General features: G+C 36.9%; 14 protein-coding genes across 14 annotated transcripts; 5 read left to right on the plus strand and 9 right to left on the minus strand.

The window, feature by feature from the left end:
• Positions 1–17: 17 nt before the first annotated feature.
• Positions 18–1,094, plus strand: LYS1 (saccharopine dehydrogenase (NAD+, L-lysine-forming); the record flags this gene model as incomplete). The annotated part of the gene is made up of 1 exon (XM_062952543.1): positions 18–1,094. One exon carries the CDS (start codon positions 18–20, stop codon positions 1,092–1,094), a length of 1,077 nt encoding a protein of 358 aa, XP_062807114.1.
• Positions 1,095–1,186: 92 nt separating this feature from the next.
• PRCAT00000266001 (uncharacterized protein) lies at positions 1,187–2,455 on the minus strand (the record flags this gene model as incomplete). Its single annotated transcript, XM_062952554.1, has 1 exon — positions 1,187–2,455. One exon carries the CDS (start codon positions 2,453–2,455, stop codon positions 1,187–1,189), a length of 1,269 nt encoding a protein of 422 aa, XP_062807115.1.
• Positions 2,456–2,684: 229 nt separating this feature from the next.
• Positions 2,685–4,775, plus strand: PRCAT00000267001 (anaphase promoting complex subunit; the record flags this gene model as incomplete). The annotated part of the gene is made up of 1 exon (XM_062952566.1): positions 2,685–4,775. The coding sequence occupies one exon, from the start codon at positions 2,685–2,687 to the stop codon at positions 4,773–4,775; it is 2,091 nt and encodes a 696-aa protein (XP_062807116.1).
• A 350-nt stretch (positions 4,776–5,125) lies between these two features.
• Positions 5,126–6,418, plus strand: PRCAT00000268001 (uncharacterized protein; the record flags this gene model as incomplete). The annotated part of the gene is made up of 1 exon (XM_062952577.1): positions 5,126–6,418. The coding sequence occupies one exon, from the start codon at positions 5,126–5,128 to the stop codon at positions 6,416–6,418; it is 1,293 nt and encodes a 430-aa protein (XP_062807117.1).
• Positions 6,419–6,464: 46 nt separating this feature from the next.
• Positions 6,465–7,529, minus strand: PRCAT00000269001 (uncharacterized protein; the record flags this gene model as incomplete). The annotated part of the gene is made up of 1 exon (XM_062952588.1): positions 6,465–7,529. The coding sequence occupies one exon, from the start codon at positions 7,527–7,529 to the stop codon at positions 6,465–6,467; it is 1,065 nt and encodes a 354-aa protein (XP_062807118.1).
• A 372-nt stretch (positions 7,530–7,901) lies between these two features.
• On the plus strand, positions 7,902–10,277 carry PUF3 (mRNA-binding protein; the record flags this gene model as incomplete). Its single annotated transcript, XM_062952599.1, has 1 exon — positions 7,902–10,277. The coding sequence occupies one exon, from the start codon at positions 7,902–7,904 to the stop codon at positions 10,275–10,277; it is 2,376 nt and encodes a 791-aa protein (XP_062807119.1).
• A 394-nt stretch (positions 10,278–10,671) lies between these two features.
• Positions 10,672–11,841, minus strand: PRCAT00000271001 (uncharacterized protein; the record flags this gene model as incomplete). The annotated part of the gene is made up of 1 exon (XM_062952610.1): positions 10,672–11,841. The coding sequence occupies one exon, from the start codon at positions 11,839–11,841 to the stop codon at positions 10,672–10,674; it is 1,170 nt and encodes a 389-aa protein (XP_062807120.1).
• A 563-nt stretch (positions 11,842–12,404) lies between these two features.
• On the minus strand, positions 12,405–16,826 carry TSC2 (Tsc2p; the record flags this gene model as incomplete). The annotated part of the gene is made up of 1 exon (XM_062952621.1): positions 12,405–16,826. The coding sequence occupies one exon, from the start codon at positions 16,824–16,826 to the stop codon at positions 12,405–12,407; it is 4,422 nt and encodes a 1,473-aa protein (XP_062807121.1).
• Positions 16,827–17,274: 448 nt separating this feature from the next.
• PRCAT00000273001 (uncharacterized protein) lies at positions 17,275–18,600 on the minus strand (the record flags this gene model as incomplete). The annotated part of the gene is made up of 1 exon (XM_062952632.1): positions 17,275–18,600. The coding sequence occupies one exon, from the start codon at positions 18,598–18,600 to the stop codon at positions 17,275–17,277; it is 1,326 nt and encodes a 441-aa protein (XP_062807122.1).
• Positions 18,601–18,794: 194 nt separating this feature from the next.
• CBR1 (Cbr1p) lies at positions 18,795–19,649 on the minus strand (the record flags this gene model as incomplete). Its single annotated transcript, XM_062952643.1, has 1 exon — positions 18,795–19,649. The coding sequence occupies one exon, from the start codon at positions 19,647–19,649 to the stop codon at positions 18,795–18,797; it is 855 nt and encodes a 284-aa protein (XP_062807123.1).
• A 384-nt stretch (positions 19,650–20,033) lies between these two features.
• OFD1 (oxidative DNA demethylase) lies at positions 20,034–21,860 on the minus strand (the record flags this gene model as incomplete). Its single annotated transcript, XM_062952654.1, has 1 exon — positions 20,034–21,860. The coding sequence occupies one exon, from the start codon at positions 21,858–21,860 to the stop codon at positions 20,034–20,036; it is 1,827 nt and encodes a 608-aa protein (XP_062807124.1).
• A 222-nt stretch (positions 21,861–22,082) lies between these two features.
• Positions 22,083–23,702, plus strand: HOM3 (aspartate kinase; the record flags this gene model as incomplete). The annotated part of the gene is made up of 1 exon (XM_062952665.1): positions 22,083–23,702. The coding sequence occupies one exon, from the start codon at positions 22,083–22,085 to the stop codon at positions 23,700–23,702; it is 1,620 nt and encodes a 539-aa protein (XP_062807125.1).
• Positions 23,703–23,771: 69 nt separating this feature from the next.
• GVP36 (Gvp36p) lies at positions 23,772–24,719 on the minus strand (the record flags this gene model as incomplete). Its single annotated transcript, XM_062952677.1, has 1 exon — positions 23,772–24,719. The coding sequence occupies one exon, from the start codon at positions 24,717–24,719 to the stop codon at positions 23,772–23,774; it is 948 nt and encodes a 315-aa protein (XP_062807126.1).
• A 212-nt stretch (positions 24,720–24,931) lies between these two features.
• TUB4 (gamma-tubulin) lies at positions 24,932–26,360 on the minus strand (the record flags this gene model as incomplete). Its single annotated transcript, XM_062952688.1, has 2 exons — positions 24,932–26,297; positions 26,353–26,360. The coding sequence occupies 2 exons, from the start codon at positions 26,358–26,360 to the stop codon at positions 24,932–24,934; spliced, it is 1,374 nt and encodes a 457-aa protein (XP_062807127.1).
• Between the last annotated feature and the right edge of the window lie 350 nt (positions 26,361–26,710).

The following is a 26,710-nucleotide window of genomic DNA, read 5'->3' on the forward strand; positions in this document are numbered from 1 at the left end:
TTCATTTAAGAGCCGAGATGAAGCCTCTCGAGGCTAGGGCTGCGTTATCACCCGCTATAACTAAGGAATTGATTGACAACGGATTCAAGGTATACGTAGAAGAAAGTTCTCAATCTGTTTTCGATATTTCGGAATATAAAACGGCTGGTGCAATAATTGTGCCAGAAGGATCTTGGACTCTGGCACCAAAAGACAGAATAATAATAGGATTGAAAGAACTACCTGAAGAAGATACCTTCCCATTGGTTCACGAGCACATTCAATTCGCTCATTGTTACAAGGACCAAGGTGGATGGAAAGAAGTTTTAAGCAGATTCCCCGCAGGCAATGGTGTGCTTTATGACTTAGAATTTTTAGAGAATGATCAAGGCAGAAGGGTAGCAGCTTTTGGATTTTATGCTGGCTTTGCAGGTGCAGCTATTGGGGTGTTGGATTGGGCATTCAAACAAGTTCATGAAGACACGGAAAATCTTCCAGGTGTTACTCCCTACCCAAACGAACATGAATTGATCTCATTTGTCAAAGCTAACTTGACGTCTGCCTTGGCTAAGAATGGAAATAACTATCCAAACTGTTTGGTCATTGGTGCCCTTGGAAGATGTGGTTCTGGTGCTGTGGACTTTTTAAGAAAGGTCGGTATCCCGGAGAAAAATATCATTAAGTGGGATATGAAGGAAACCGCCCCTGGTGGACCCTTTAAGGAAATCGTGGATAGTGATATATTCATTAACTGTATCTACTTATCTCAGCCAATTCCTCCCTTTATAAGTTTAGAATCTTTGAATACTAAGGACAGAAAGCTCAGATCAATCGTTGATGTATCTGCAGATACTACAAACCCTCATAATCCTATTCCGGTATATTCAATTGCGACTGACTTCGATGATCCTACTGTTACAGTTGAAACTACAGAGGGTCCAAAATTATCAGTTTGTTCGGTCGATCATTTGCCTTCTTTGCTTCCAAGGGAAGCTTCTGAAGCTTTTGCAAAAGACTTGTTGCCATCTTTATTGGAATTACCTAACAGAGATACTTCACCTGTTTGGGTCAGAGCAAAGACATTATTTGATAAGCACGTTTCTAGATTGAATTGAGTTATTTAATAAATATTAAATAGATTTATTATAGTAAATTATTATTACCAAATCCATAGGCTGGCCTTACAGTTTGTGAATATATCTGCTATTCACTCTAATGTTACTTTCACCTTTTTTTTCCCTTTATTTCCTTTTTTTTTAGATTTAGGAGCCCTTTGAATCTCTTCAGCGTCTGTTTCATATTCTGATTCACTAAATGCTCCTACATCTGTAAAGTGTCTTTTCATCGTTGAAGATTTTTCAATGCTTTCTGGGCAAGCAGCCACACAATTCAATCTTTCACCACTATCGTAAACTGCAACTTGATCTCTAACTTCGTTCGCAATATTCCAGACGACTATTCTTCCATCAGAAGATACAGATATTAAGAGAGGATATTCAACATCTTTTACCTGGTGACGATATAAAGTGAGATCTTTCACCCTATTAATATGGCCCCTCAAAGAATACGTCGGTTCGAAATGCCTCGAATTGTCAACATCAGCTTCGCCCTCAGTAACAGAGTGCAAATTAGTGAAATGAATTTGACCGTCACTATGACCTGTAACGAGCCATTCATAATCCTCAACTTTAAAAACTTTCATACACATTAACAGCGACTTGATTAAGATCTTTTTGAAAATTTTTGCACTTTTAGTTTCATAAACCCACAATTGATCTTTCAAACCAACTATAAAGAAATTACCATCTAAAGTCCACCTAACAAACTCTAACGATTTCCCTAGGTGATCTTTCCCTTTAACTTTTATTGCAGCAGCCTTTTTAGCGGTCATTAAATTCCATAACCTAATAGTATGATCTTGACCTACTGATACACAAACTCTACCTGATGGGTGAATATCTAAGTCATTCACCCTTCCTTGATGGCCCTTTAAGATGCCGAATGTTTCCCAATCTTTTCTTCTCCATATTATTATCTTACCATCTTCTGAACCTGACAACAACCATTTACCTGTGCCCTCCAAAGAATTTTCATCATTACCTTCTCTTGAAAATCTAAGAATTGTGATGGATCCTTGGTGGCTTAAAAGTGCACCTAATTCCTTTCGCTTTTGCAAATCATAGATCCTTATATGCTCGTCATTTGATCCAGTGACCAAGTACCTCTTGGCAACATCAATGGACCTAATAGATAAGGAATGGGCTTGAAAGTGAAAAATCGGTTGAAAAATAGCTTCCTTTTTATAGCTAGGATCCATAATTAGGGACAAACAAAGAAGGTTGTGCTCGTATGAACCTACAAAAATACGAAACTGTATGCTATTTTTATCCGAAGTTACCTCATCTTGATGTCCCTTAGTCTCGTCATTGACCTCCGTCTTGTAGAGATCTTTCTTAACCCCAGGTTCGGATTTCATCTTATGTAAAAGTTTTCTGAAGATTTTTGCAGATACTAGAAACTAATCTATGCGATGAGGTATTAAAAAGTACAATAATGTCGTATATTTTAAACGACATGTTTAGATAAACATGTTTATGGTCAGATCAACTACACAGCGCTAACATTCAAATTTCGTAAGCCGACATCCAATTTATAGATATCAAGCATATATCAGATACCACAATCTTGAGTCTAGGTTGATAGGTATGTCCAAGATGGTACAGAATCAAAAGACTCCTTCTCAGCACAACTCTACATTATTCATTTCGCCGCAAATAACAAGCCGCCGACAAGACTTATTGATTACACCTCCCAATCCAGTTGCAACATTGTTTGATAGCCCTGGATCGAACCATTCGCTGTTCTTTAACTTGGATCGAGCTTCTCAACAACATTTGAATGACTCAGGAAACCAGCAACAGGGCCAGGATGAAATAGAACCATTAACTCAAGCTGAAAAATTGAGATTATGGAGACACGATGCTTTGATGCAACATCAGTATAAGGCTGCTGAGTTTATAGGAGATAAAGTTTTAGCTTTGACTGAAGACCCTAACGATGCTTTTTGGCTAGCCCAGGTTTATTTCAATAGCGGTAACTTCTTACGTGCAAAGCATTTATTGACAGGAAAGCCTGAATACGAAAAGTCAGTGAGTTGCCGCTATTTAGCAGCTTTCTGCTTGGTCAAACTTGAACAATGGGATGATGCCTTAGACTTAATCGGGGAAACGAACCCCTTTAAAAAAGATTCTAATTACCAAGTCAAGAACAGCGATGGAGGCATAAAACTAGAAGCATCTATGTGTTACTTACGAGGCCAGATTTACGCCAACCAAAATAATTTTGATAAAGCAAAAGAATGCTACAAGGAAGCCGTTCTAGTTGATGTGAAATGCTTTGAAGCTTTCGATGAGCTTATAAGTAATAGCTTAATGACGCCAAATGAAGAATGGGAATTAATTACAGCATTGAATTATAGAAGTACAGATGATAATGATGAATTTGTACGAGCTTTGTACACTTCAAGAGTGAGCAAATATTTGAATACTGCAAAATTTGAAGAAGTCGAAAATATCTTAAGAGAAGATTTTGAGTTGGGTGAAAATAGCGACATCTTGTTAAGCAAGGCTGATAATCTTTACGTTCAGTGCAATTTCGATGAGTGTTTGGCGGTTTGCGAAAAAATATTGGCTAAAGACCCGTATAATTTTAATGTAATACCAAATTATTTAAGTTGTTTACACGAGTTGGGAGGGAAAAATAAGTTGTTTTTAGTAGCTCATCAGCTTGCGGACAATCATCCAACTAACCCAATGACGTGGTTAGCTATTGGAGTATATTATTTGTCTATTAATAAGATTAATGAAGCAAGAAAGTATTTCAGCAAAGCAACACTATTGAACCCCAACTTTGGACAAGCGTGGATAGGATTTGCTCATACTTTTGCAGCCGAAGGGGAACACGAGCAAGCAATTAGTGCGTATGCTTTTGCTGCTAGACTATTTCCGGGTACTCATTTGCCTAATCTCTTTTTGGGAATGCAATACCTTCAGATGAGTAATTTGAAGTTATCTGAAGAGTATCTATTGGCATCTTACCAGATCTGTAAATTTGATCCTTTGTTGTTGAACGAGATAGGAGTTATAAATTTTCATAAAAATGATCTACCTAAAGCGGAACTCTTTTTTCAAGAAGCTTTAGTAGCTGCTAAGCATTTAAATTCGGACTCAAAAACTTGGATTTCGATCCACGCCAATTTGGGCCACGTCTACAGGCGCAGTAATCAACCTTTCAAAGCTCTTGAATGTTTCAACCAGGTTTTACGTGTTAGCAATAAAAATGACTCCAATATATTGGCAGCCATAGGATTAATAAACTTGAAGTTAGGAAATTACTTTAGGGCCATTGATATCCTTCATGATGCTTTAGCCATATCTCCTGGAGATCCTGTGTCCTCCGATTTGTTAAAAAGAGCCCTTGAATCCAATAAAGATAATAGTTCATTCTTTTTAAAAGACAAAGCAGACAAAATTGTGGAATTGAATTACCCTACGTTAGAATATAGGAGTAACAATAAAATCAGTTATAATTCAACGGATTCTAAACGATTGGCTAGTCCTTCAAAAAATTCAAGGTTCATGGGAGTTAATGAAGATCGAATGGAAGCTGATTTTATTTCTGATATACCTGATGTGCCCGTTAATATTGATAGTATTGCGAATGATTTAAAGAAAGGCGAAGCTTCAAGTGACGAGGACGAGGAAATTATGGATGTAGAATGTGTACATAATTTGTAGTCGTATTTCCTACATATCCTAAAAAGGGCATGCCCCTCGCATTCGTGATAAAAGATAAAAATACGTAAACAAGCGAAACAATATAGCGCTCAAATCATCAATATAAAATTGGGAGACTACAATAGGGGATCAATAATATTTCAATTCAATAAAACAGGTGTACAATCAACGGTTTTTTCCTTTAAATATAGGTCTACATAGCACTAAAAACCATACGTGACTCATCTATCAACCGACAATTCCCATAAATCCGATCAATCAAATAGATACGGTTCGAATAACGTGGACTTATCACTTCAAAAATAACAAAAAGCATATTGGGTGGCAACGGCTTCAAACTAATGAACTAAATGAATACGCATATTCCATTAGGTACTGATCCCACCAATAAAGAACTAGATATCTTGTGCATCAATTTCAATCAAGATCAAGGCTGTTTTGCAGTTGGTCATCAGAATGGCTTTCTCGTCTACAATACGAATCCTATAGATCTAAGAGTTAAGAGGAATTTCAATTTATCAGGTGGTAAAAATGGCGGGGGTTCTGGGATTGGACATATAACCATGTTACATAGAACGAATTATCTTGCATTAGTAGGTGGCGGAAAAAATCCGAAGTTCGCTAGCAACAAACTTGTAATATGGGATGACTTAAAAAGAAAGGATAGTTTAACCTTAGAGTTTACTAGCCCGGTGTTGAATGTTTTACTATCTAGGATCCGAATTATTGTGGTATTGAAGAATCAGGTCTTGGTTTATGGTTTTTCTTCGCCTCCTAAAAAATTCGCTTCTTATGAAACAGTGGATAATGAATATGGCTTAGCTGATTTATCTGTCAACTCATCATCAATATCATCACAAAGCTTAAATTCCTCATCATCTTCAGTATCCTCATCTAGTTTCTCATCAAGTGATGGCACAAAGTATCAAACATTAGCATTTCCTGGAAGATCGATTGGACAAATTCAATTGGTTGATGTATCTCCTCAGGGCCAGGAAAAAAATTTGGTTAGTATTATCAAATCACACAAGTCCAAAATTAGATGCCTTGCTCTCAACAGGTCAGGTACTCTTATCGCATCGGCATCTGAAACTGGAACTATTATAAGAATTCATTCTACGCACAATACTGCATTACTATATGAATTTAGAAGAGGCTTGGATAGAGCTATTGTTACTTCAATGAAGTTCTCTCATGACGACTCGAAACTTGCTGTTTTGTCTGACAAGAGCACCTTACATATATTTAATATACCTCCAATAAGCGAAGGTCCAGAAACTATCCCGAAGAGTGCTGATTCTACCCCAGTTAATAGACAACACTTGTTGAAAAGAATATCTATTCCAATTCCGATCCCAAATTACTTCAAATCTACTTGGTCATTCTGCTCAGTGAACACGAACAAACATCATTTGGATAGTGCAGAAGACTATTGTTTAAATGATGTGGGCGTTTTAGGTTGGTCTGGCAACGACAGTGTCATTATTATTTGGAAGGAGAAGAAGTTATGGGAAAAGTATGTTATAGTGGAAACAAATAATACAAAAGATATGGACATACCAGTGGAGTCTCGTTTAACACTGGGTCTGCATTGGGATATTGTCAGGGTTAGTTGGAAAAGCCTTAAAAGCGTTCAAGACTAAGTAGTTAAATAATTAACAAGGAATAATTAAGGTAATCGTGCACAAATTAATTTACAATCTCGCATAGTATAGGTTCGTAAAGAGGCTTTTCTTTCCTAGATTGAACACTCTCCCATCTTTTTCCATGGAAGTTCCTCACGAATCTTCTTGCATTACTTTTGTTAGCGAATCTGATCAAATGCAAATTTACCTGTCTAATGGGATCGCTTAAGATTGTAGTGTAACAATTGAAGTCGTCTTCAAGTGGCGCCATTTCATAATTCCATAATAATTTAGGCAAAGCAAATCTTGAAGTCCCAAAGGGCAAGTTACGAACTAAGACAGAGCTTTGTCTTGTTTCCTTATCCACTAAGTCAGCGAGAAGGGAGCTAGTAGGGTCTTTTGCAAATGTGTGATATTCTTTCTGATGCCTCTTTTTCTCCAACTCGAGAATTTTTTTAATGATAGAAGATTTCGAATTAGAATACTTGAAAATTTCAAGCACAGGAACTCTTCCAGGATCTGCCAGAGCAAAAGGATTTACTGAGTGATGTAAAACATCATTAATTGAGTGATCCAAGTAAGGTGATGTCATGTATTTTAATTCATTAGAGCTGGGCTCCACGAATTCCATATTCAATCGAAATCCATTAATCGACTTATTGAAAGTCTCTAGTAAATATGTACAAGCATGAACATAGCTGCTGAATATTAGGTAGTACAGTCCATTATGCAATAAATTAAAGGGATTGCGAGACTTAATAACTTCAAAAGTTATGCCTTTGTATATGTCTCTTGGTAGTAGATATGTCCTCTCTCTCGAAATCGGATATATATTGTAAAAGTCAAATTCACTTATATATGAATTTTGGCACTTGAATTTCAATATATTTGACTTCCGTTTAGTGCTCACCACACCTTCTATATCCACTGTCGCCTTTTCCATGGGTTTCTGTTTCCACTGATTTTCCATCAAGTCATCTAGAATAGATCCTCGGATTTCTTTATCTTTGTTAATCAGTTCATACAAATGCTTTTTAATAATCGGTATCTTAGTTGCAACGTCTCTTGATGTCGCTGTGTATAATAAATTTATAAGTCTATCAGAAGCATTTTTCGTTAGTTTTGTCATTTCGCCGGCACGATTACTCTACTCATAGTAAGCTTTTCAACTGGACCCAAAATTGTGTAGTTGCTTTTTGTGTAATATGCTAACACCACGAGATTTTGAAGTCACAGTGTTTCAATAGTAAGTAGTTATATGATTAATCATAACGGGGGCCAAATATTTGACCCATTTAATTACTATTTAGATTTCTTAAAGAGAAAGTTTGTTACCGCTATCGTTGAAATAAAGGCATCGAAAGCTAGCTGCTCATTTGTTTATAGTATTCACAACGTACTACTGCTTAGTTCTTTAATCTTCTTATTCTATTGAGGATTTCGATACCAGAACTAAAGTGGCGGTACAATAGAGTTGGGATTTTGGGGCTGAAGTTTTGATATGCCAGCAGAAACCATATGGTCAAATAATTCATCCCAAGAAAATTCAAGCACACCCCAGTATAGGACAGTTCTTGAACAAGTAGATCCCGAAATAGCGAATATGTTTGATTCTAGTAGAGCAGAAGTTCCTGTTGAAAGGAGAAGGCTCTCTTTTAATAATGACACTGATGGAGAAAATGGACTTTTTGGATTAAAAAGAGGGTCGTTATCAGCCATAACTGCGCCGGTATATCCAGGAACGGGTCAAGGAAGTAGTCAAGGAGGACCACAAAGGATGAACTTTGGTACAGCTTCCATTAGTGGTGGAATAGCAAGCAGGCATCCTCCTCAGGATTCCTTTTTCCAGAAGTTTTCTTCTGTAGCTGATGCCACTAGAGATATTGAATTGTCAAATGGATTAAGTACGTTGTCTTTCGAGGGTCCTTCTTCAAGACGGCCAAGCTTTAACAATGAAAGCGGAATTAAGTCTTTGACAGATGTGGCAATATTGACATCTCCTCAAAGCTCTTTGAATGAAAATTTGAATATGCCTCCCCCAAGAACATCTAGACATCAGTCAATCAGTGAAAAAATTGATCATTACAATAACAATTCACCAATACAGTCCACTGCATCATTATCAATAAGCACTGATCCTAATCCTAAGGCGCTGTCGAGTGACCAGAGTATTAAAAATGCGCAAGTTCCCTCCCATAACTTCTGGAACCCTGCTGCGGCTCCTTCTTTTACTCCAGCAAATTCATATCATTATTTTATGGATGGAGGTGTATTTCAAGGTGGTCCAGCTCCTCCCCCTCCGCCTCCTAATGCGTTTGCCTCGTATGGACCACGTAAAGGTCAATCCCCTTTCAATGGCTCTGGATTTATTGTTCCTCCCCAATCACCTATGGATCCTAACATCTATAATATGTCTTATGAGGGTGACATAGAATTTAGGGAAGATAGTAAAGATGAATTGGGAAAAAGTAATGTTGCTGCTCATCCAAAGTCTAAAAAAATCAATCCAAACAATCCTGGAATAGGTTTAATCAATCGACAGATTTCTCCTCCGGCAAACTTTATGCTTCCAGCTTTTAATCCATATTCTGTGTACCAAAATTCATCTTCCCCTGTTGGTGATGTGTTGCCCACCGCTGGGCAACCTATTTCTTCGGAACAAGCATCTTCCAATGCTGGATCTTTCGACAAGCAGCTGATTTCTCAACAATCTATTTCTTCATCAACAAAAAGAAAAAATACAAGAAATTCGAATGGGCATGGGAAAAATGGAAACCACATTTACAGATCGCCTTTATTGGAAGAAGTTCGCTCCAACTCCAAAGGGAAGGATTATTATTTGAAAGATATATATGGCCATGCTGTAGAATTTACTAAAGATCAGCACGGTTCACGCTTCATTCAGCAAAAGTTGCCAAATGCTAGTGAAGAGGAAAAGGAGGTTATTTTCAATGAAATTAGAGACATCTCTTATGATTTAATGACAGACGTGTTCGGCAACTATGTGATTCAAAAGTTTTTCGAACATGGTTCAACAACTCAGAAACAAATCTTGTTGGATCACATGATTGGTCACATCTACGAATTATCATTGCAAATGTATGGATGTAGAGTTGTCCAAAGAGCACTTGAGGCGGTTAATCTAGAGAACCAGATCAGAGTAATTGAGGAACTAAGGGATTATGTACTTATATGTGCTAAAGATCAGAACGGAAATCACGTTATTCAAAAATCGATTGAAAGAATTCCATTTGAGAGGATCAAATTTATACTAGAAAGCTTAGATAACCATATCTATCATTTGTCAACACATCCTTATGGCTGCAGGGTAATTCAGAGGCTATTGGAGTACTCTGCTATTGAGGACCAAGAGCGCATATTGAATGAGCTCAATAGATTTATTTTCTATTTGATTCAAGATCAATACGGGAACTATGTGATGCAACATATTCTAGAACGGGGCGAACTTAAAGATCGAGAAGAAATTTTGAAAGTGGTTCTCGGTTCAGTAGTAAACTTCTCGAAACACAAGTTTGCGTCAAATGTGATTGAAAAATGTATCAAATTTGGCACTTTAGATCAGCGTAAAAGAATTCTTTATGAAGTCATGCTAGGAAATGAAGATTTTGAAGTTGATGTTGTTAGTGATGACTCTCCATTAGCACTAATGATGAAAGATCAATATGCAAACTACGTAATTCAGAAACTTGTTGAGGGCTTTGATGCGAAGAGTGAAGAAAAGAAAATACTTGTAGTTAAATTGAGGCAATATCTCAAGCAGATTTCGTCTAAAAATACGTATGGAAAGCATCTAGCATCAGTAGAAAAAATGATCATTGTTGCTGAAAATGCTTTGATTGAAGCTGAAAAGAGTTAACCAACAGAAAAACTTGTGATTAGTTCTTTTTTATGCAGAAATATGTTCCTTGTATCAAAATGTGTCAAATTGCTATTGTGTGGATTTAATTCTTTTATATAATGTGAGGTCTATTAAAATTTCAGCTTTTTGATATCCGTAATGGCCGTGAAGGTTCGAGGATCTTTATGTATATACTTAAAATTGTTAATAGTGTTACTATAGTCTTGTTCAATTATTTTATTCGAAGTTATCCCCCTGTATATTCTTGATAAAAATTACATGTTCAGGCACAAACAAGCTCAGGCTCCAAGTTCAGGCTCTAAGTTCAGGCTGAATTAAAAACTATATAGCATAAAATTTACTTAAAGTATAGAATTGAAGGCAATAAAATTGGGATATGAGTTACTAACAACTATAGGTATATTTCAGTAAAGCTGGATTCTAAACTTCTAGTGAAATCGTTCCAAACTTCAGCTGTGTATTTTCCATCCACAGTTAAATAGTGTCGTATCAATGGTTTGATTTTATCACAGTCAACTGCAAGCACAAATCCTTTTTTCTTTTGTACAATGAAATCATACAAAATAGTCCACTTGAACAAAACATCCTCGCTTAGCAGATCAAAATCGGTATCAGTTATAGTAAGAACTCTTGATTTGTCCGAATTTTTTATTTTATAAGAAAGTCCGTGATTTTTAGGTTTTATGGCCTCTAATCTGTCTTCATCATCAGATGAAGATTCTGAGCCCGGCAAATAGTCAGTTTGATTATCCACAATCTTATATTGTCTGACTTGGTTGAGACTAAGTAACGATGAAGAGCTTACTAGCGATGAAACGGGAGTTTTTCTGTTACCTGTAGTTATCTTATCGTTCAAATGGCTCAAGTCAGCTCCAATTGAACCACCAGGGTGTCTCTTTGAAAAGAGCTTTTTTCTTTCCAAAGAGTCATCTTCAATGATCTCCAGTAATGCTAATATAGTGGCATCGGCCAAGACCAAGGATAAAGTTGTCGAAACAGTAGGTGCTGGCACCCCATGGATCGAGTCTTCATTCAAGTGTTTTGGTAGCTCGGTTAAAAGAAGCGACCTTACTTGTGCCAGAGTCGAGAGTTTCGAAACACGGTTGCACGTAAGAAGAATCACCGGAACTTCAGGTATATGAGGTAAAAGATTAAGTAACTCAGGTGTATTTCCGCTTGCAGTGACAAATATAATGCAGTCTTTTTCACCTATCATCCCTAAATCACCATGTAGAGCTTCAGAGGGATGCAACAAAGCAGCCGATATCGATAAAGATATAGATGTTGCCACCAACTTCCCAGCAATTTTATATGACTTGCCTATTCCACTGAAAACTATCTTGCCACCACGCTGAACAGTCTGCAACATAATTTCCAACGAATTAGTCAAATTTCCTTGTGAAAAATGATCATAACGATACTGGCCAACCAAATTGCTCAACGCTTCATTTTCACTGGCCAATGTCTTATTCACAGACCTAATTCCTTTCTCCTTAATTTTCTTTATAATTTCCGTCTCTCCCATTGATGTCTCCATCACAATAGTAGAGCTGGAATCCATCTAAGATGTCACTTGCGACACTGTATCGTATAACTCTAAGCTTCAAGGGACAAGCAACCCTAATGGCGTTACAACTAGTTACTTTTTCACAGATAGCAGCTTTTATATATGGTATCACTATCTTTCGAAAGGCTGCGTCATATGTGATGATTAATATAATCAGATGGGTTCACCGTGCGGCTCTTATTGCCGATTCGCTTCTTGAAGAAAAAAAAATAATACCCGTAGCTGAAGGAAAAACGTTTGTTCTGTTCCGACACTGTGGCGGTAAAGAGACACCGGCCCGGCAGTGGCTTTAATCGCTTTATTTCCGTATTTGACAATTAATTGAACTACAATAAAAATTTAAGAATCTTATTTATCTATCGATCAATGTTAAAGGTCTAATCTTTGACTGTATTTAAATTGCTTGTATATGAAGCAACTATATCATAGCTCGCTTTCAGCGCGCTTAGTATACCGTAAAGCATTACTTACATATATTCTAAGTGATGGTGCAAATATATGATCATATCACGTGCATTAGAATAAGGTTGCAAGGAAGTAGACTAAAAGGGGCATGCCTATGTGTAAGAATTGAACTCAACTAAAGAATATATGTCGCTATCATTTGAGGTGAGATACTCGTATCTATCAGTTCCACCTGAAGAAACGGTAGGGATTTCGGGACTCAATTGCAGTAAGAATGACTGGGTGGTTGAGGAACTTGCTATCGTTTTCTGATTCTCTTCTTGTAACAAGCGATGACTTCCTAGAGTCTTCTCTTTAAGCACCTTAATTTGTTTAGCCCTATGAGACCAATTCGAGAGATGCGAAGTGGCCACAGAAGGGTGCCATGCATTCGCAAATTGATCGGCTGAGATGGCAAGATTTCTGATAAAAAAAGGTAACTTCTCCTCCGAGATCAATTTGAAATGGCATGAAGCGAACACAGCAGGCACACCAGATCTACGATACACCTTTACCTTAAAGAAACGTCTTCTACGATATTCTTCTGATGCCAGCGCACTTGCAGATAGGGCTGATGGGGAAATAACAATATTCAAGAAGTTAAACTGTGATTTGATGACATTAAAGTTGAATGGCAACCCAGACTCGTCGAAGTAAATGTTCACATAATTATTACCTATGTGCCTTTTTTTTAAATCGAAGTTCTTGTCAGCTTCACTCAGTCCCATCATAGTTGTAACTTGAAATACGACATGCATAGTCTTACTATTCCAGAAAGTTGCATACTCACCATCGACATCGTTCTCTATGTCGAGACCCCCCACATAGTAGTTTCTACATCCCTTCAATCTTATTAAGCGACCAACTCTATCCAAAAATGATTGGTAGGCTCTAGATCCTACTCTGTTACCTAGTATCTCATGCTCGGATGCTTGGTTTTTCCTGATATACATGATACCAATCTTGTGGAATTCTACTGTGGGTATTCTATCAAGTATTGATAACGCTCTTATGGATATCGAGTCCTCAATTAATGGAATCGGTTTAATAGAATTCTTGGGATCAATATTGTTAAAAAGCTGTAGAAGAATATAGTTGGAGTTTATTAATGGCGATCCTGTTCCTTTTATTGAATCCACGGTGCCTTTCAACGCTGTTACTCCAGTTGGCCGCCTAATTTTTATGCAAAAATTTCCATCAAAAATATCTGTTTCAATGCTTAAAATAGAAGAGCCTATAATAAACTGTGAGACATGTGTGTCTTCACTTATTAGTGTCTCTATCGAAGGATTTGTGATTATCAAAGGCATATCACTATAAGTGAATCTAGTAATCAAGTCTAGAAACGCTATTGTCTGATCATCAAGTTCATCTGTCTCACTTCTGCTCACCAAAATCAAGTTTTTGACAACAAACGAAGAAAGGTACTTCCTATCGCTCATATTAATATTTAAAAACCAACTTGAAATAATACTATATGATAACGTGAGCAAATATTGCGACATACTAGGTGTGATTTCTATGTTTTTTGTTGAAACGCTCTCTTCTACGACAGCATCCACTCCATATTCGTTAGCTTTGTTATTCGCAAAAACGTCTTTTTCTGATCTTTTGCGGGCATCATTTGAATACTGAATATACTTGAAAGCTATTCCAAACACCCTTTTGAACTCATCCTTAGTAAAATTAGAAGTTAAGGTTGGCAAATATATTAACGAGAGCAAAAACTCCAAAGTGAGAGGAGCAGCAAAAACACTCGTAATCGTCGTCTGCAATTTAGTTAGAATAACAGACAAGTACTTCTTAATTGACAAAGGAATTTCGCAACAACATACTGTCAAAATACTGATACAAGGAATTGCCGTTTTTTCCCACGAACCAAGACCAAAAATGAGAGAAGTGACGAGCTGATCTTGTTCCTGTTTCGAAAAAAAATCATGATACGCTAATAGTGCAGATAAAGTTCTCGCAGATATCACTTGAAGATCTGCTTTTGTAATGTTGCTAGGAAATACCAAGTTCGAAGGTAAATTAAGCGTTAACTGATGACAAGTCAATTTTCTTATAGCACTAATTTGGATTTTGTTCTTTTGAAATAGTGCCATATTAGAGAGCTGACCACAAAAATGTGCCCAAATAAATGAATAAATTTCCCAATTGACAAACAGTTCCATTACTTCTAGAACTATTGACAACCATTTTCCCATATCTATCGTATAAATTGATAGTGAAGGATCAAAATTATCACCACTTTTATCATCAGTATCAACAAGCAACCTTTTAGCAGGACGATCGAGATACTTTTCAGGTAAGTAGCTTAATGTTTCTGGAAACTGCCACATAAAATTCACACTTTTGAAGTCATTATCGAAAGTGTTTCTCTTGAAGGCAGTTGCTAATCCGATAATATCATCGACCGTCGTTAAAAAAACGTACATCTCATTTGTACACCTGATTCGAACTAAGCATTTTGAAATCGTTATTAAAACTTCAGTAATTTCATTAAGTAGTGCAAATCGGCAAAGCTCAATTAACATTTCGTAGGCTTCATATGCTTTTTGGTCGCTTTGGGTAGTGGATACCAAAAATACCGTTGATAATGCTTCTGAAAACTTGGTCAAAAATTTAACCGATGAGTCGACATTGTTTCTTGTTGACAGAGCAAACGATCCATTAGACTTCAAAGACACTATTGGTCGGGACTTTTCATATACATCATTGCTTTTCATTGCGCTTGACTTGATGCCATTATAAAGATCTCTGAACACTTCTATGGGCGCTTCGAGAGCAATCTCGAGATAAACTTTATGCATCAAGTAGTCAGCGACTTCTTCATTTTGTTCATCCGACGATTTTCTAAGTATATCAACTACTACATCATAATTTACGCTCCTGCTATCTCCAAGCATTCTTGATGTTTCAAGTCCATTCTTAATTACATTTAGGCATTTCACTTTCACCTCAGAATCCCTAGGCGTATAATAAAAGCTGTTGAGAATCTTGAAGCTGTTTTCTTTCCAAAGAGGATCGAGAACAGAACACATTTTTTCATCGCTATAATATTTCAAGATGAATATCATGTTATCATTGCTTAAATATTCAGTGTTAGCCATAAAAAAATAAATGAGCTTATCTTTCGGAGAATGTAATTCATGATTGACATATAAGGATTGTAATGAAACGCAAATGGACTTCATATAACTGGTATCTTGCTCTGAACTTAGCTTCAAGTTATTAAGAATATCATACACTGAAAAGCTTTCGCAGTGCCAAGGGTAAAATGGAAGCGCTTTCTCAATCTGATATTGAAACTCGCCGCTTGCGTTTTCATTGTAAGACGACTTAGATAATATACGATCAATGGATCGTAAATGAGCAGTGTTGATAATAGGGATATTGAATGAAATTGAAGTAAATATTGACTTTAATATCAAATGAAAGTAGGAATCAGTTATCTGTCTTTCTTGAAGGGTCGAGGTAACTTGAAACATTTCAATCAATTGAATCGCACCTAGACGTGAAAGGATGTCATCATTGAATGACTCGTTATATCTGTTCCTTAGCACACTATTATCCAGTATAATTTGGCATAGATTGTAAATAATTATTTGATAAGTTCCTGACTCTTGTAGTAAATAAATAATGTCTTCAACGACCTCACGAAACTTATCACTCTTGCCATATAACATGGATAAAAAGTGAATGACTCTGGGAAAACTTTCAAATGGTATACTCCCAAAAGCACTAACCGAATTAATAAGATCCAATATCTCGAAATTTATCTCATCTTTATTAGTCTCCGACCCAATCGTGACAACTTTACTAAGAATTGCTGACACCGTGCCTTCTTCTAATACACTGCAATTAAATTTCAAGCAGTTTCTTGCAAACTTTATTGTTTCAATCAAATTTTCAAAATTTTTATTGTTTCTGAGTTCTTCTTCACTATCCCTGTCAATAGATAATTTGGCACTTTTCCATATGCAGATAAGAGCATCTGATAAAAGGGTATTCAAGCCTCTACCTTCCTTAAAGATACAAAGATCATAAATATCTTTGCCATCAGATGTTAAGCTTTTTAATGCCGTTAAGAAGAGGTCATATTCTGGGTCAACTTTTTTTTCAGAAAGTTGGCATAATACTAATATATCTGTGAAAAACATAAGCTTATCACCAACCAGGTCACCACATTGATTAATACACTCTATGAGAAGTTTCAAGCCTATTCGTCGAATATATGGTTGAACTTCTTTATTACATAGATCTCTGGCAGAATACCATACCTCTGTTATTGATGAAATCGAATATTTTGTTAACGATTCAGTCATTTTCTCGGCAGCGAAGGCTCTCTGGGGAAGGGTTCCATTTCTCAAGCTATTGAAAAGCTTCTGCTGATCTTCACCACCTCCGATCACAGCAGGATTTATCACTACTGGAACATTCTTATTTGCAGTGGACCTTAATGATTTCGTTATATTTTTCAAAACTAGACCCAATCCTGAAGTCTTATCAAACGCTGGTCGATGTGTAGACATCTTAGCGGTACGGTTATGTCTTCACCAACGAAAATGATTTTTTTCAGCTAGTTCTCTTTTGCACCTGGTTGTAATATATGCTAAATTATGTCTTAATTAGTTGAGAAATATTTAAATAAAGTTCGAGCTCATCGAGATGTTTGATACTGTACAATAAGATTATTTAATCTATATAGATAAAAAGCTTCAAACTAATAATGCAGAGCTTTAAATCGTAGTTCTGTTCAGAGCTATTCCTAAAAGCTTCAAAATGTATAACATGATATTAAGTACTTAAATATTATAACCTAAAATGCTCTAATCTACCTTAATAGAGAAATTCTTATAGAAAATCAGGAATCAATGATCTTCAGACGACATGTGGAAATAAAGGCATCAACCAGCAAAAACAAACAAAAAATAAGTCAATTCATTAGAGTAATAAAGCATAAAAAAAAATTTAAGGATTCTAACCATATATTATATCCACGATATAACAAAATCCTCCACCCCAGGTCACTTTCTGTAATATGCTCTTTAGCCATTTAGGCTTAACGGTTATGAATAAGTTGCCACAATTGTACCCTTCACTTTCAATTCCAATTCCCCACTTAATGTTTTCCCTAACGTTGCATCCATTCCAAAAATTCCACCATTTATGCCTTTCGCAGGGCTTCAATCGTAAAAGATTTTTCATAAGTGGACCATGTGGGCCATCAATGTACTTGTGTCCCCCGATAAACAGATATTTCTGTCTACTGTCATCACTAGGTAATTGTTTGTCTCCCCAGTGCCCTGTGAATGAAAGCCAGTTGTCATATTTAAGTTCTCGTCCGACATAATTTGGATTAGCATTGGATGTCGCAGGATATACAAATTCGCCATCATAGGTATAGCCTAGGTAATTCTTAGTCGGATTCCACAACGCACCTCTATCCGTGAAATCAGATAAAATTTCATATGGCAAATCATGCGGATGTTGTCCCACAGATACGTAATTAGCATGAGTGCCCCTGGCGGAAAAGATTATCGGGTGATTTGTATCCAATTCATATTTCTCTAAATTTCGATAATAATATGCACCGCCTCCTCCGTGAGCTGACATCCAAACAATAATAGGTTTCCCGTTATAATATCTAACTAATGAATGCTCCCAATCACCAACATGATTTCCGTATGGTCCAGACCCCATAACAAAAGGACCCAAGTTAAAGGAATAAAAATAAAACCAATAGGCATCAACCCAGCCATTTCCTTTATCTACCACAATTAATGTAGCTGGGGCATCTCTTATTTCGCCATCAATCAACGAAGGCTTATTTTTAACGCCTGTAATCCAATCGGGATCTTCGTCAAAATTAGAATTTGAGGTCAAGTATATATCCTCCAATTTTGGGAGCATGGCTAGTTTCAGCAAAGTCATATTTGACTCTGTACCCTCTATAATTGTTCCGTTGTCATACTCGACATGAAAATGTTTAACGAATTTCGCTATATCGTATGGAAGATACTTCTCTTCCGAATACAAATGCACGAGGGGTGCATAGTCGATCACATATTGCGGGACTTCCCCAGCCTTCAAAGATCTTTGCTCCTCTGTCGGTTCCGAGAGCAAAGGAGGCAAATGCTTGAAATCCGAAGGCGATCTAAACATTCCTTCCGCTTTATATTTATCGGACTCTATGGTATTGAAAATATAACTTTGCTCAGCAGCCTCCCATTTCGGTATCGAAGATGCTCTCGCTAACTCGACGACAAGTAGCAATATAGCTTCACGCCATATACTTATAATCATAACTATTATTCAAATATTCTATTATGGTTTGTATTGAAGTATAAATGAGCGGTTTTCTGTAAACGAAGAGGTCCTCAATTAAATAAACGCAGGTAATCATTTACTTTTGTATATGCAGTACAGATAAGACACTACGCCGACATGACGGTATTTATCAAATTACAATGTAATGTATTAAATAACTAGCCATATCTCTAAAATACAAAGACCTGATCCCCTAATTTGGAAACTGGCTTAGCTTTAGGATATCCTAATGCTTGTGCTGCCTTTTTCATAGCACTTACCATAGGTGGAGGTCCACAAATCAACAAATTGGTGTTCTCAGTTGGTTTGGGCAAATGTTTGTTCATAATTTCTTCAGTAACAAACCCTACACTTCCCTTCCAGTCTTCTGGTGGGTTATTCAAGACAAAGTGAATCTTAAATTGGTCCGGATGGTTTTCAGCAAGAGCCTCTAATTCTCTAATTAACAATATGTCATCATGAGTTATATTGGCATATACCAAATAGATCTTAGTTTTATCTTCCGGATTCCTTAAAACTGAGCTGATAATTTGATACATCGGCGCAATGCCTGTTCCCCCTGCAATCATACCAAAACATTCTACCATATTAGGTTTGTAGGTGAAAAACCCTTTTGGGCCTCTGATTTCGACATGATCACCTACTTCCTTGGACTCGACGTGTCTAGAAATATTTCCTTTGTCGTATGTTTTGATTAATAAATCAAAGTGTCCCAACTGGTCATCAGTTGAGATGGGAGTGTAGGACCTAACAACTTCTTTCCCGTCAATGATAGTCCCTATAGATATATGCTGTCCAATTGGCAACCCTAATCTATCAGTTGGCCTTGGTAATCCAAATCTATAGATAGAAGAGTTATGAGACACTTTAGTCTTCTGAATTAAAGGAAACTTCTGAAACTGATCGGGGATCAAGATTGGTCGATTTTTCTTTGCTTGTTTGTAAAAGTAAAGGGAAATAAAGCCACCTATGATGGCAAGTACCGTGAAAAAGATGGGCAATGGATTTGGCTCTGAATCTGACATAATGCAAAACTTCGCTCCTCTTTGTAACTGACAAAACAGAATTAAAAATTTATAAAAGCTTTATGTTGGTACCGTGAAAAGCGACCGTATTTAAATGCCAACAACTTTTCACAGGCTTTCCCGTTTTAGGCGAAGAAATCCCCAGCTCAATAAAATTTTATACAGGCACTCTTCACAATTTTCAACATGATAATCAGCGAGGACAACTTAAAAGATACTACAAATATCGTGTATAAGCACAGACTTATCTATCCTCAAGTAATTGTGTCTTACAGTTTAAGGTAGTGGTTCACTAAGTTAAGAAAATTACAGAAATAGGATTGTATATATGTTAACATTCATGTGAAATTATAGAGATTTTCAGCTATGTCTTTTATTTGAACTTCAGGTTGAGTTATCACTCGCATTAGCTTCCTTGATATTCCATTGACAGCTTACATCCCATCGAGAGCCTTTGGAATTAATACTTACGTATTTTATGAATTTCAATACCGATGGATCTTTTAGCATTAAAGTGAGAGAATTCCACGAGCATTGACTGGTATATAGGATGCTGTCATCATTTGGATCAGAGGATTTGTAAATTGCCGGATCATCTTCTTCCTCTCCAGCACTGCTACCTCCACCCATGCCCATGCACAATTCATATCCCCCAAATTCACCAGATGCCCAGTTTTTTGGATCTGAAGCTGTAGGAGTCAAGTTCAAAGTCGCTTCCAATAAGATGTTTAATTCATCATTTCTAGCTATATTTTTCTCCGTTGGAGTAGCAAGAATGAAATCTGAACCTGGACGAAATCTTCTTATCAAAACTTGATCACTTGTTGGAATCATGCTGGTAAGAAGTGTTAACCACTTTTTGTAAGAACGAGATTTCAAAAATGAAGCCAATTCAGTTAATGCGTTGTCTGTCTTGCTGCCATGCACCAAGTTAAAATTCGGTAATTCCTGGGGTCCAATATTATTGACGAAGTCTATACTGCTTTTGTTGAGGTCAAAAGAAGATTTTCCGTCAATATACATATATCTTTGTTTGTGGGGCGGGACGGCACATTTCCAAGGAAATTTCACGTCCTTCGAACGAATTGGCATTTCTTCATCCAATTCCGTTTTCTCAAGCAATCCTTTGAGATTTGATGCATACTTGGGATTTAAAATGTCCTTCAATTCAATAACGCTTTCATCTAAAAATGTTGCATTTACCTTCTCCAAGAAGTCTTTGTTCAAGTAAGAGATATTTAAGAATTTTGACAAATATTCGACATCATCCTCATTCAATTCAGTTAATGATGCGTAAGATGAGATTTCTTCAAAGGAGAAATCGTTCCTCAAAGGTTTCGGAAAATCGTAATCCTGTAGTTCTTTGCTTTGTAACTGTTGTAAAGTCGACTTCGCTTCTGTATCCTCTTGCTCCCCAGGGATATAACCATTCTCCCCTTCTTGAGGAATGTGGAACCATCCTTGGATGGACAATCGCTTCTTATCTGTCCTTACTTCTTCTACATCATGGAATGAGAGTCCCGGTTGAACGGTAAAAAATGCAATTTGATTGAACTGTGGGACGAGCTTTACTTGGTAATCGGTATGAGGGACATTCGGAACAATTGCTGGAAATAACCTCAAAGCCCCACCATAATGTGACTTCCATTTCTTATCAGGGTTTGGCAAGTATAAGATAAAGCTGACTCTTCTGGAGCCAATAACGTCGTCGTGAGTCAATAAATGGCATCCCTTCAGGTAAGTGTTGATGGACATATCAGTTTTGACCCCACTAAGCTTTCCACAGCCAGTGATCTTAGATACTATATCTCGAAACTGCTCTGAGTAAATTGCTGCTCTCAACTTGTACAATGATGGTAATCTTGATAAATCATCCCAGTCCAATCCAGAAAGATTCGCCAAGTCTCCAGACTGATAAACTTTATATATATCAGTTTCCTTTTTTGTGAAGGCTATCTCATTGAGCACTTCCTTTCTGACCAGCCTCAATAAGGAATCATCAATGAGATTTTTTATAGTTCCCCAACGATACGGTTCACTATTTTTCACTTCACTCTTAAGATCATCTTGAAAATCTTCTCCCCAAACTTGTTCGTTAAAAAAATTACTTATTTCGTCTCCCAGAAAGTTCTTATTAATTTTTTTCCTCGACTCATCAGACTCGTCTATGATTCTTTTAGTCATAATCCTGTCATCTGAAGAGTACACCATAAGATCCCATCTCTTCGATCATACTTTATTCAATATGATTATGTCAGCAAACCCGAGTTCTTTTTTTTTTTTTTTGGGTATTACTCTTGACTCATATAGTTCAAATCTATTTTTCACGACAGAATCAGTTTTTTTTTTATCTTCAGGTTATTTGCAATAACAGAAAACTTGTGTAGAAGTTCACTGATCAATAGCTTAGTATAATATAAGTGAAGAAACAAGATGTCTGATTCGCCAGCTCTTTCGGCGAGGTCGTACAATTCTTTAGTGGATTTGACCTCTGGACGCAGAGAAGGATGGATCGTGCAAAAGTTTGGTGGTACTTCAATAGGAAAGTTTCCTGATAACATAGTAGATAATATAGTGAAGGTTTTCAGTCAGGAACGCAGAGTGGCTGTGGTCTGTTCAGCTAGGTCCTCCAATACTAAGAGCGAAGGCACGACCTCACGCTTAATTAAATCTGCTGATTTAGCTATCATGAATGAGAACTTTGATTCTATCTTGCAACTCATCGAAGACGATCATGTAAATAATGCTGAAAAATACATTTCTAATAAGAAATTGTTGAAAGAGTTGATTGAGGAAACAAGACTTGAGTTGGAACGAGCTAGAGAATTGTTAAGAGCATGCCAAGTCATTGGTGAAATGAGCTCTAGATCTCTTGATTCAATCATGTCTGTGGGAGAGAAATTGTCCTGTTTGTTTATGGTGTCAGCTATGAAGGATAGGGGCTTAAGTGCTCTGTATATTGACCTATCCCATGTCATCCCTATTGATTATGACTGCTCAAAGGGGCTTGATGATGGCTTTTACAAATTTTTGGCCGAAGAAATGAGCCAAAAAATTCTTGAACTTGACAGTGAAACGGTTCCAGTTTTGACTGGATATTTTGGGGTTGTTCCGGGAGGATTGTTGAATAGTGTAGGTCGAGGTTATACAGACTTATGTGCAGCGTTGGTTGCAGTCGGTATACAAGCCGATGAGCTTCAGGTATGGAAGGAAGTGGACGGTATCTTCACGGCTGACCCCAGGAAGGTCCCACGCGCCAGATTACTAGAAAGTGTTACTCCAGAAGAAGCAGCGGAATTGACATACTACGGTTCTGAAGTCATTCACCCTTTCACAATGGAACAAGTAATAAAAGCGAAGATCCCAATTAGAATAAAAAATGTTGAGAATCCAAGCGGTAAAGGTACCATCATTTATCCAGATAATGTTGGCAGGAGAGGTGAAGCTACGCCTCCTCATCCGCCAGCGGCATATGAAACGTTATCGCATTCATATATTGCTACTCATAACAAAAGATCTGCAACGGCTATTACAGCAAAGTCGGACATAGTCGTAATTAATGTACATTCAAACAAGAAGACGTTGTCGCATGGTTTCTTGGCACATATCTTCACTACTTTAGATGACTTTAAGTTGGTAGTGGACTTGATTTCAACATCAGAAGTCCATGTTTCAATGGCTTTGCTGATTCAGTCTGAACAAGAATTTGCTTTAAAAAATGCTATAAAAGAATTAAGAAAGTTAGGTACAGTGGATGTCACTAGAGATTTGACTATCATTTCCCTCGTTGGTAAACAAATGCTTAACTTTATCGGAATTGCAGGTAACATGTTTAAGGTGTTGGCTGACGAAAGAATTAATATAGAGATGATTTCTCAAGGTGCAAATGAAATTAATATTTCTGCCGTGATTGCTGCCCAGGACACTATAAGAGCCTTGCGTTCAATTCATGCTCGGTTATTAGAAGGGAACTATGGCTTTGTTGACAAAAATGATTGTGCGGTGGATGTAAGATTAGAATCTTTGAAGTTAGAAGAATTCATACCTAACTAAAATATGTTCATAGTTGTTTAGATGATAGAATGAAAGTAAAAGTTGCATTATCTTGTTACATAAATTTAACTAAATATCAAAATCTGCCGAATCAGTATTACTGGTCTTCTTCGAATTTTCTTCAATCAAGTTTTCAAAGTCGCCTACTATTCCTCCCAACAATTCGGCAGCTAATTTATGATATGCCAATTGTGCCTTGATCAATTCGAAAAGTTCCTCGAGTGGTTTCGCATGCTCCAATACATTCTGCATAATATTCATACCATCTTCAACAGTATTCGCAAACTCATCTTCTGCATTTTCCATGATGACACGAAACTGTGATTCTCTAGCTGGATTAGAGCAATTTTCTAAATTTAGCCTCGACAAATCGTAATCAATTCGTTTTTGTTCAACTTTCTTCTGAATATTATTACTTTGGTTTATTAACTGGCGCAATGTTGCCAGCAAAGGTTTATTGAACTTTGATTTAATTAGTTGATCCTGTCCTAACCTTGCATTAGCGATTTTATTTAAATTTGAAGAGTATAAATCAAGAGCTTTCACTAGTGGATCCTGTGCTTGTTCGCTCGTCAAGATTGAAGCATCGGTAGCACGACTCAATGCATGATACATTGTCTTTGGAGGTTTAAATTCATCATTTTTTACCAAAGCAGCTTGTGCTTCCGCTGGTGTAGTTGCCTTCGACAAGTTTGATACTCTTGCAGAAATGTTCTTGCCGAACTCAGTGAACGACTCTTGCAAGTTGGTTGGGTAATCGTAACTTTCGTTTTCATAATTGGAAGTTACTTTCAAGACATTCTTATATAGTTTTTCAATATTGTTACATCTCTCTGCCAACTCTAAATATCCAGATGGTAACTGGCTAATGTCATCCGCGTTGACCTTGCCTATCTTTTCTTGAACTAGCCTTGATGTCCTTTGAGCTAAAGGCAAAATTTCATTATTGAATTCAGTAGAAACTCTATCACTTAAACTCTTCAAGTCTTTGGTGAAGTTTGATAAGTTGAAAGACATAGCGATTGATAGATAAAAGGTTGAATCTCCCTAATTGATTTCCTTTTGATATTCCAGAATTAGGCGCACCCAATTTTTTATTCTTACACGTAGTCAAGATAAGAACATCACGTTTAATTATACATTGAAGCTATCCTATTAAATTAGATATCTCCTGATTTAATGGTTAAATCATTAGTTGGATTAATATACATTAAAGGTTTGTTTTTGTTCTACATAAGCTCATCATCATCAAGAATCTCGTCTTCTAGATAACTTTGATCTTGACATGATTTATATTCATCAATAACATGAAGAACGCTCTCCTTGCAGTCATTAAACAAGTCAAGCACCCTTAGCCTTTCTTCACTTTCGTTGGAATCAGTGTAGTAATTGATGTAAGCTTCACGTTTGGCTAATAGATCAAATTGCTTAACTACCTTCGAAAAAACATGAATCATAGAAGTATTGTTGGAAACTTGCAATCCCTTGAAATCATCTTTAGCAAAAGGCGACCTTTTGCAATTGACCAAGTGAATTGAGGAAGAGGTCCAAGGTACGAATGAAATACGTTGTTGTGCTCTTAAAGTCCCTTTTCTTATTTCATCTTGTTTTAAATCCAGGCCAATCAAGTAGTTCAATGTAGAAATATAATTCGCAGCTCCATGTGTACTGTTTAACTTATACCTATCGTTAGAGAGCTCGAGCATGGTATCATACTCATTAAGATTGGCCGGTGCCAATGACGATGTGATAAATTTCAAATCTGGAGTTGGTATGAGCGTTGAAAGGATAGACTCGAAAGAACTATACATGTAATTGGGGAACCTCAAGGGATTAGATAAACTTGCCAGTACGTATGATATGAGCTTGTTGGCTCCTTCAAATGCTATATTACTCTTATAACTTAAAATATTTTCAATATTGTTGAGTGCATCATTCTCAAAAATGAACGTGGCATCACTGAAATCAATTAGTCTTTTTAAAGTAAGCATTGTATTATATGGCTGTACAACAACGTCAGAAGTCTTTTCGTTTGACGGGAATATCAGGAATGTGTTTATTAACTTTTTGCTGCCATACCTGTCAGTCAAAAGTTCAAGTAGTAATGAGCCCACACCTGATCCGGTCCCGCCAGCCACGCTATGCATTAATTGAAAGTTTGATAAATTATCGCATTTGTCGACTTCACGGTCAATCAAATTAATTAGGTCATCTTGATACTGTAACCCATAGTCATAGCCTCTCTGCCAGTTATTGGCCGCCCCATTGCCTCGCTTGCTGAGGTGAATGTTTCTAGGATTAAGCATTGGCAAAGCACTAGTAGATTTGGCAATCACTGAAGGCTCTAAATCTATTAATATAGCTCTGGGTGTATATCTTTGGTTGTCCGACGTGAAAAAGCCATCGCTACGATCATGCCTGTTTATGGAATCATTGTTAACAGTACTCTCTTTGCTACTAGAAAACGAAAGGTTTTCCTTTGGATATGGCTGGAGAGTTCCATCGGGTAAAATGCCATGCTCAGATGCTAACTGGTTCCAGTAGTGATATCCGACTTGATTTCCACATTGACCAGCATGTATTGTAACAGTTTCTCTATATTGGTTAGTCTCTTCAGAATCTAAGAAGTATTTAAGTCCTGCGTACTTACCCTGGCATATCTCTATGGGATCAAAACTGCTTTGATTGATGAAGACGCGTTGAAACAATACTTTCAACAACAAAAAGTAAATTTTGGGTCACGTGATCCTATATTCCTAATATCATGATAATTTAGAAAGGACTTGAAAGGAACTTTTGCTATCACTAATCAATTCTAGGTTATATTTCCGAAGGAACATTACTTGACCATTAATTAAAGCTCTTGAGAAAAAATTTAGATTCCAGGATCAAAAGAAAACTAAATTATATAAAACAAATTTATTGGACGAGACAGGAATCGAACCAGTGACCTTCTGCTTGCAAGGCAGACGCGCTACCAACTACGCCACACGCCCCAACTGTTGATG

The sequence above is a fragment of the Priceomyces carsonii genome (genome assembly GCF_900007245.1).
Source record: "Priceomyces carsonii strain CBS4050 genome assembly, scaffold: Debaryomyces_carsonii_scaffold_1, whole genome shotgun sequence".
Taxonomy (NCBI): Eukaryota; Fungi; Ascomycota; class Pichiomycetes; order Serinales; family Debaryomycetaceae; genus Priceomyces; species Priceomyces carsonii.